Here is a 9,996-nt window from a genome sequence, read left to right on the forward strand (position 1 = left end):
GCCAGCTGTAAAATCCTTGTGCTTTTATTTGCCTTCTGGTTGGGGGGAGGGGGGGGGGGATGTTTGAAGTGAACCAGACAGTCAATAAAGGTGAAAAGTTTTTTTAGAAGAGGGTGAAATTGGAAATGTTGGGGCTATGTATAGACGACAGCACCTTTTTAAAAAAAAAAACAAAAAATTTCTATTTCAGATATAATGATAAATTCAGCATAATGTCGAATGTGAATATGTTTACAGAAACATTTATATCCAATAACAGCACATTAAGTTATATGTACTGTACATGGGGTGTTCAAGTCAAACCGGGACTTCAAGACTCCCAGCACGGTAAAAAATAAACAGCCTGGTTTGATCACTAGAGATATTCTGTTTTTATAGACCAGTGCAGCACCTCGTCCTGCCCACTGCACCACTTGCATATTACAGGAACCCGACTCGGACCTCGTGTCACGTCGTGACCTCGCTCCAAACCATTTCTGCACGTTTGGTTCTGCACAGTGTTTCAGACGTAAAGCATGCGAACCGATCATGGCTCCGGTATACAGAGAAAAATTTCTACCTTGATGGTGTCCAAGCACAAGTGAAACACTGGGATAAGTGCATTAGTGTAGCAGCGGATTATTTCGAGAAATACAGAGAGTTTTTATTCCTAGAACTGTGTTTTGTTATTCTGCACAATAAAAAGTCCCACATTGACTTGAACACCCTTTGTATAATTCCATGGAAGTTTCTAAGTAACTTACAATTTATATGCACTAACATATCTATCTACTTTTAATCATGCTTATATGTGATTCTTTAATATATTTTTCTTTCTTTTATATATCACGTCCTCTCTTGCTTTTCAGTAAAAATAATTGTTGTTCTGAACAGGAAAAGATTCACATGGAATAGATCTGATATGAAGATAACTTTATACACACTAAACAGATTTCTCAACACATATTTCTTCCTAGAATCTTTTTTAGTAATGAGTGGAAACTAATCATGGGTCTTAGGAGCAAACAAGTGCCGTGCCGAGATTGGACGGCTCTGTCTCTTAATTACAGTGGAGCTGAGAGGAGGAGGGACTGGTGTGGTGGGTGCTTTTTAATGAGACATGGGCCACATACAGTATAAAAACCCTGACTGTTGTGCCAGAGAGCAGCAGATGCTCTAAGGTGCTCGAACTGAGAGGATATACAGCTGTGGGAGCTCCAGTGGTGCTAACTTTATTTATTTGGAACCCAAGCATGCCAGTATGTATCCTGTATTCTCTCTCTCTCTCTCTCTCTCTCTCTCCTTAACCTGGGCCTGACTTTAAGAACTCAAGGGCAGGTTTTGGAGAATATCATTGTATTTATCTGTATATACTTTAACATTTCAAAGATTTGATTTTTATTCTGAAACAGATATCTTTCCGCTCCTTCTTATATTTTAGATGATTTTAAAACTTTATTTGCATAGAAAAATTTCACTGCTGTTTCTCATCACCATCTAACTTGACTCTCCTCCACCACCACACAGATTTAACCTCAGAAAATGGACCTACGTGTAGCAAGCATCCTCCTTTTTCTGGTGGCCCTGGTTGCCGGCCATGGCGAGAGATATATGGTGAAGAAAGTGATGAAGGCTCCTTACGCCGTGAAAGGTCATGGTAAGTTCAACTTAAAAGCTAACAAGCATGGCATGGTTTTTGAGTCCACGTTGTAAGCGCGGTGCAGCGATTGGTTACTGCGATGCACAAATTCGTCCAGTGACGAGAGCCGCCTTGCCTCCTGATTAGAATATTGGCACAGGTTTAGTACTGTAGGCTTTAACTCCATTGAATTGCATTTATTAGAACTAGTTTCAAATTAAATGAACTAATGTAATGTATCATAAAAGGCAGGTTTTTTTTTATATAACTTAATATTGCAAACTTAAAGAAAAAGACATTTATTTCAGCAAGCTTCTGAATTATCTGTGCCATTTATAAAGGGCATGTGCTTAGTTGCGAATTCTTTTGTGCCGAATCTAAATGAACTAAAGTTAAATCTTGCATTAGAACAATAATGAACACCATGAAGACATTTTATTATTTAAACTGTTAAATTGTAAATCTTTAAATTATATTAAAGATTTAATTTCTTTTATTTAACTTTATTTATTTTTACATAGTTTTACAGCTTTTTGGAGCTAATTCTCTGTTAGATCCCTTACATTGTTTTAAAATCATATAATATTTGACATATTGTTCACATAATATTAATAATAATAATAATAATAATAATAATGATAATGTGTTTATTAATAATATACTCCCCATAATTATCCATTTATATTGTATCTTTTTAACACTATAGGTTGCTAAATAAAATACAGCAATAAAGATTGAAAAAAATATTTCCTTATTGCTGTATTGCTGTATATCAATAAAGATAAAAAAAAAAAGAATTGCATTCTTTAAAAAAACTCATGCTAGAAAAAGGAATGCAAGTTCTCATTGCATGAGCTTTACAATTGTGAACACTAAACGATTTCCTGGAGCTCCAACTTCCTTGATAAATTTCCTCCTGCCGTAAATTACCTGAAGCAGGTGTGTTGCATTCAGTCAGGTTGACTCTGATCTCTACGAACAGCCTGAATCTATTACAGGACGATGGCACAATCTGGGAATTAAATACCTGCATATTGTATCTGTGATGTATGAAATGCAAACTTTAAGACTAACTTGAGGCCTAGCTGTTCTCTACAATACCTCACTTTGCACATCTTGAAAAATGATTTGTCAGGGTGTGTCCCAGTCAAGACCTCACACAGCTGTTTTGGTAAGAATGACACAGGGACTGATGCAGTTCGCACACCAGTGGATGACACCACATCAAAGCGGCCATAAAACAGAGACCCACAATTTCATTCATAAATACAGTCTAATAATATTGTGTTGAACCCAAGTGGATCCTGGAATTATGGCAGGATGTAAGGAAAAGTCTTTTTATATATTTTTTTAAACTAATGTGACAAGCTACTTGTGCAAGTTAGAGAGTTGTTGTTTGATATAATTCAATATTTGCAATGATAGGGAAACATCATAAATTATAACACCAGCAAGTATAGCAAGTAATATAGTATAGAAGCAAGACCTTTTGACTGAGCAAGTTCTTCTGAAGCTCTAGGAGAGGAAAGCAGTCGATAACTCATATACTTTACTTACTTTACCAAGTATTAGGTTTCAAAAAGATCATACAACCTTTCCATTACTTTAGCAGTACAAAAGCAATTAGTATCTTCCAGTGCATATTAAACCTCAGATTTTCACTGTCTTCCCAAATATTATACAGATGGCCAGCTTAGCATGGCCCAGGAACCCACTTGTCTAACCTTGCTTAACATAAGATGAGCCATATGTCTCCTTTAACACCTCGGGTCAAAGCTGAACCTGAATCCCCAGTGTATTTCTAAATCAAATGCTACCCCTTATATCACTAACTTTTGTCAGTGAACCTTTTGTGAACCTTATATAATACGAGCAATAAAGCGTCACTCATAGCAATACTCATCAAATCAAATATTACAGGTTTGAGTTAAAATATAGATACAAAACCGATAACCATTATTTAGCCAAGTTCTTTCACTTTCCATTTGAAAGGATTTCTACATACCACAGCAGAAGGGTCTAATAACTATGATTTCATTATCTCATACACACAACAATCCACAGCGTCCCATCCCAGGTCTGGGAATACCCCTCCTCGTGCCTGCACACTGTAGTGTTTTCCCTGCTGCCTGATTCCAATTAGCTAATTAACAGCACCAAGTGTGTTGGGAGTAGGGACAGAAAAAACACAGGTAGGGTGTACTACACTATCAGGGTACTATTGTGTTTAACCTGTGTAAGAGTTCCAAGAAATTTAAACAGTATAGTATACTGATTTAAAATAGAATGCATTTAGGCTTTTCTTCTCCAGATTCGTAATTGTTACCCTTGTAATGTCTATATGATGCACAATGACATGCCTTTTTTTTTCTTTGCAGTGGTTTCTGTAGCTGGAGAGCCAGGTGCCCCAGGTGCCCCAGGTGAACCTGGACCTCCTGGACCTCCTGGGCCCCCTGGCGAGAGTGCTGAAGGACTGGAAGGTCCCCAGGGACCACCTGGCCCACCCGGACCTGCTGGCTACTCGGCACCTGGAAAGCCAGGCACTCCAGGTGGACCTGGAAAACCAGGTGCACATGGTGCACCTGGAGTTAAAGGAGATCCCGGTGCACCTGGTCCTCAGGGACCAAGAGGTGCTCCTGGACCCTCTGGCAGCCCTGGGCCTGCCGGTATTTCTGCTAGTGGCAAACCTGGACCAGCTGGTTTGCCTGGATCAATGGGACCAAGGGGGGAGCCAGGTACTAAGGGACATCCAGGTCTTCCTGGTGCACCAGGACTTAAAGGAGACAGAGGTATTGGCATTCAAGGGCCACCAGGTGAAACTGGTGCAACTGGACCCATGGGACCTGTAGGCGCACCTGGTCAGCCTGGTGTTGGTAAACCTGGTAAACCTGGCTACCCAGGTGAGCCAGGTAAGGGAGGTTCACCTGGTCGTGATGGGGAACCTGGTCCTATGGGACCAACTGGACCAAAAGGCCACACTGGAGCTCCTGGAGTTGGAATGCCAGGTAAACCAGGTGAAAATGGTGCTCCAGGATTGCCAGGTCCTACAGGGCCTAAAGGTCATCAGGGTGCAACAGGAGCAACTGGTGCTCCTGGTAGTCCAGGTTATGGTAAGCCAGGTACTCCTGGCGCAAAAGGTGATACAGGTCCAGTAGGTAGCACTGGTGCAACAGGTCAGAAAGGTGAGCCAGGAGCAAGAGGGCCAACAGGTTACACAGGTGCAACTGGCCCAGTGGGTCCAGCTGGTTCTCAGGGTCCAAGGGGTTTCCCAGGTGAGAAGGGAGCAACAGGTGAAAAGGGTGAAACAGGTGCAATGGGCCCTCAAGGTTTTAAGGGACATAAGGGAGATCAGGGGGCACAGGGAGCTGAAGGCAAACCAGGCTACCCAGGTGCAACAGGCCCACAAGGAGCAAGGGGAGCTACAGGTGCTCCAGGTAGCAAAGGAGAACCTGGCGAAACAGGTGCAACTGGTGCTCCAGGAGCAACTGGACCTGTTGGACCCAAGGGTCATACAGGACATGCTGGACCAGCAGGTGAAACAGGGCCTGCAGGTGCCCCAGGGGCAAGAGGAGCTACTGGTCCTAGTGGTGCACCTGGTGCACCAGGAGCTAAAGGTCACCCTGGTCTTCCAGGTGCACCTGGCCCTGCAGGACTTACTGCTAAAGGAAGTCCTGGACCTCAAGGTCCACCAGGACCTGCTGGATCAGATGGTGTCCCTGGTGAAAGTGGACCACCTGGTCCTCCCGGCCCACCTGGTCCTCCCGGTGAAGTTATTTTTGCAGAAACTAAGGGAACTTTTGTCAGTGAACCTTTTGTCAAGAGCCCAATGTCCGCTTTTTCTGCCTTAACTACGACACCTTATCCTACAGCTGGTAGCCCTATTAAGTTTGAACAAATTATCTACAATGCTGAGAATCATTATGATTCTGAGACAGGTGTCTTTACCTGCCAGGTTCCTGGGGTGTATTTCTTTTCATACAGCATGCATGTGAATGGAGCTAATGCTTTGGTAGCACTGTACAAAAATGAAGACCCAATTATGTTTACTTATGATGAGTACAACAAGGGCTTCCTGGACCAGATGTCTGGCAGTGCTGTCCTTCAGCTTAATGAGCAGGACACAGTTTATCTCCAGATTCCTAATGATGAGGCAAATGGTGTCTTTGCAGCTGATAATGTCCACTGCTCCTTCAGTGGTTTCCTGATTGCTTCTACGTGATGCAGTTATTCAACCATACCATAACTTTTTCAACCTTCATACTATTTCTCAAACAACATAAATGTCCAAACAGGATGCTCTTTGGTTTTGAGAAATAGAAGTATCACGACTTGAAAATCCCAAGCAGTGGGTGCCAAAAAGAAGGACATAATTTATGTAACAGGCTATCAGGGACATAAAGGCAGTTAAATGCATAAACAGTCATCTTAGTTTGCTTTTAAGGTGGAGAAAGCATGTGAAGTTTAATAATGATTACTTATCCTGACTTTTTTTGGGTTTTGTTTTCTAATTTGAAATGGTGATTTCCTTTTTTTTTTTTTTTGTTTCCTTATTAATTACACACACAAAAAATATGTTCCTGACAATTTAGATTTTGACTTAAATCTTGTGAAATGGTCATACTGATTATTACAAAAATGTAAAAGCCATCCAAAATAATTCCAAATGTTATGCATTGAAACGTAACTGTACTTTGTAAACCATAATGATGAAAATAAACTGTCTTAAAGATATTTGCTTTGTTGTGTTGGTGATTTGGTTTTGCTATCATAACCAAAAATAAGATCTTGCACCACATCCAGCTAATACAATATTCTAGACAGAAGCTAAAATTTACAGTAATCAAGAAAGAAATATGCTTGTCAAACAGTTTGTTAAATTGTATGGTGATGCAAGACCACCAAATAGATGAATTGGACTCCAGATCACTGGTGTGAATGGATATGTACATGGTGCTCCACTGATGAACTGGTGTGTTATCAAGAGTGCATTTATGCCATAACATCTACACTTGCCAAATCGGTTGATTATTCTAATTGTGTGTACAAATCACAGAATTTTACCCCATCAACAAGTTTTAACCCAAACCCTTTAACTTAAATCTCTAATTAGATTTAACTGTGTGTTGGTGTAGTCCATTGAGTTTATTCCCTGCCCTGGGTTGAGTCTATGTAAATAGTCAAAATATTTAGGGAGATATGGGGAGTGCCCCTTGGTAAGCAAAGCTATAAAAAAAAAGTTATTGGTCGGTCAGACAGTTAAATAGAAGCTGCTGGTTGAAGTATACCCAAGCAAGGTGCAGCCACAAGCCACAGGAACCTTAAGGGACCGCCTTCATGTGGTTGAATGGAACGATCCTGCGGGTGGAAGGAATTTAAAGGTGCTCTAATCTAAAGCAACCAAACAACCAAATGTTCATCCTTCTGAAACATTGGCCAACCAAAGTGAAAGCCACAAGCACGAGATGACGTTAGATTAGCAAAAAAAGAAAAAACATCAGGAACAGGAATATTGGGTGAAAACACACCCTTCTTGTGGTCTCCAGCTGAGATGGAGGGTTCTTATGGGAGTGTAGAAATTACATGGTATAAAAATGTCCTAAACTGCCGTGGGAAGGCTAAAAGCATCGCAGTTGTCATCTTATTTATTCTTAGAAAGAACTCGGGTTAAAACATGGGTTTTGTACAGAAAAAAATAAAAACCATTTCTGTAATAGATCACCAGGTCAGTTTGATTTATGGCTGAAACCTTTTATATCAGCGAACAAAATTACTTCAGGGAGGAACGTTTTAATAAGGAAGTAAGGAAACAAATTACACTTGAAATGTCAACCAACAAGGTCACAGACTTCAGTCCTAGATGACCCGTGGACTGTGCAATATTCTGTCTTCCGTCCTCACAGGAAAACCCCTGATTTGACCAAGACTAAAAAAAATAAAAATAAATTACTTATCAGTTTGAACTGTGTGTGTTACAACAAAGGAAAACACTGAACTGTAAAAGTCTTGTTTGAATATGCTTAAAAAGTCAAAATATTTGCAATAAAAAAGCCCTCCCATATAAAAAAGTGCCATTATAATAATGTGCACAGTTCTAATGCGTTCTCATTTCTATAGTCACAGCTTGATGGACAGTAATCTAAGTCTTAATAAATAATACATTTATTTTTAGTTCAAACACCTGCCATGAGCATGTCATTTAAAGGGTTACTACATTACCCACAATGCCTTTCGACGACCTGCTGATATTGGCACCCTCACTTCATCTCTACCTAAAAGAGCAGGTTTTCTGATATTGTGTAAAGTTTCTTTCTGCATCTAACAGCCCCCTTATCACAGCTTCCAAATTCCTCATATGACGATACTTCCTACAGCCTGGGTCTGGGTAAATATGCATGCAAACGTCTAACCGGAAAATGTGTTCTTATCGTCTATCTGACTCCGGGTCTCCATATGACGGGTCTACTTAAGGTTCCTGTGGCTTGTGGCTGCACCTTGCTTGGCTATACTCCACCCAGCAACTTCTATTTTGCTTTATGACTGACCAATAACTTTTTTTAACATGCTTATGGCTTAAATTTGCTCTTTTACTGATAATAAAGAAAGAACTTCAGAAACCCTCTCCTACCCCTCCTTGTACCCCTCTCCTAATCCGGGGCCGGCCGGTAAATGTACAGTATATAGGTTCGCCGAAGGCATCAAGCAATAATCTCACTCATCATCTATACTGCTTAATCCTGTATGCAGGGTCGCGGGGGGGCCTGGAGCCTATTACTGGTAATTTAAGGCACGAGGCGGGGCACACCCTGGACAGGTTGCTAATCCATCGCAGGGCACACACACATATACTATGGGCAATTTGGGAAGACCAATCAACATAATATGTGTGTCTTGGGACTGTGGGAGGAAACCCACCAAGCACGAGGAAAACATGCAAACAAAGGTGGGAATTAAACCCAGACCCTGAAGGTGCAAGGCGACAGTGCTAACCACTACTTAAACCCTGTTGTAACTGCATTAGCAGTGTCGTTCTGTGACATCAGCAACTACAAGTTCTAACAGAAGTAATGGAAATACAGCCGACTCCGACCTGCATATTACATTCTGTCTCTCTTTTATCCTGTACATCCTTCGATCTGTTTATTTCTGTCAGCTCCTTTAAAAGCTCTAATCATTGCAGTTGATTTTTTAAAGATGTAAGCATCCACTAAATGAATAAATGGAAATGGAAATGTGTGTTAATGGCCATTCCACCTGCTCGCTGTTTCTGCAGTGGCTTTTCCAGTCTAATTATAACATCCAAAATGACATTTAAAAAGCTTTCGCTGTCCTTAGACATTTAACAGCTTTTGAAAAAAAGTTTCTGGCACTTAGACTCCATCCAGGATCTGAACGCGTCCTAATGCTCAGATTAACTGCCTCGACTCCATTAGGAACACCACATGGTGGTGCTGCAGCGCATATGTTGTTAGATGTCAAGATTACACTACAGTTGGTTGTGGAAGAAAAAAAACAACATTCCTTTGTAAGGAATAAACCACTTCTGGGTGTGCTGTTATCAGAACATAATCAACAACAGGCTGGTGTGTTTCGGCAGTTTTAAAATAACAGCATGCCCTGAAGTAACTTCCTTAACGAGAAACATCAAAACATGACATCCTCCATCTGTAAATAGGAAAACTAAGAAAGTTATAGCATTGCCTCCAAATGTTTCCAAGTGCTGGTATTGGAGACTTCTTCCATCGACAGTCCAACAAATTTAACTAAAGGAATATTTCACCATATTTACGAACACTTTTTTCTCTGTTAAACAGTGCATTGATTATCAGTGTTAGATTATAGCGAGAAAGAGCTGTTAGTGCAGAAACCTTACTGCTGATGGTGTCCACGCACTAGAGAAACACTGGGATAAGTGCATGAGTGTAGCAGGAGATTATATAGAGAGATAAAGGGAGTCGCTACTCTCAGAGTGATGTTATTGTTCACAATCAAAAGTCCTGCTTTGGCCTGTACATCTGTCCTTAAAATGATCTGTACTATTTCCTATTATATACACTCAGCAAAAAAAGAAACGTCCTCTGACTTTCAACTGTTTTTACTTTCAGTAAACGTAATGTGTAAATATTTGTATGAACACTAAAAGAGTCAACACCATAAGATATAAACTAAAAATGTTTCCCAATGTGTCCCTGAATGAAGGGAGGCTCAAAATCAAAAGTACCAGTCAGTATCTGGTGGCCACCAGCTGCTTGAAGTACTGCAGTGCATCTCCTCCTCATGGACTGCCTATTGCGGACAGTCTGAGCACTGATGGAGGGATTGTGTGTTCCTGGTGTGACTCGGGCAGTTGTTGTGGCCATCCTGTACCTGTCACGCAGGTG

General features: G+C 40.8%; 1 protein-coding gene across 1 annotated transcript; it reads left to right on the forward strand.

Moving 5' to 3' along the window:
- The first annotated feature begins 1,143 nt into the window (after positions 1–1,143).
- Positions 1,144–6,349, forward strand: col10a1a (collagen, type X, alpha 1a). Its single transcript, XM_053510457.1, has 3 exons — positions 1,144–1,238; positions 1,507–1,636; positions 3,997–6,349. Exons 2-3 carry the CDS (start codon positions 1,522–1,524, stop codon positions 5,835–5,837), a joined length of 1,956 nt encoding a protein of 651 aa, XP_053366432.1. The 5' UTR covers positions 1,144–1,238; positions 1,507–1,521; the 3' UTR covers positions 5,838–6,349.
- Positions 6,350–9,996: the final 3,647 nt, after the last annotated feature.

Source organism: Clarias gariepinus, chromosome 13 (genome assembly GCF_024256425.1).
Source record: "Clarias gariepinus isolate MV-2021 ecotype Netherlands chromosome 13, CGAR_prim_01v2, whole genome shotgun sequence".
NCBI lineage: Eukaryota > Metazoa > Chordata > Actinopteri > Siluriformes > Clariidae > Clarias > Clarias gariepinus.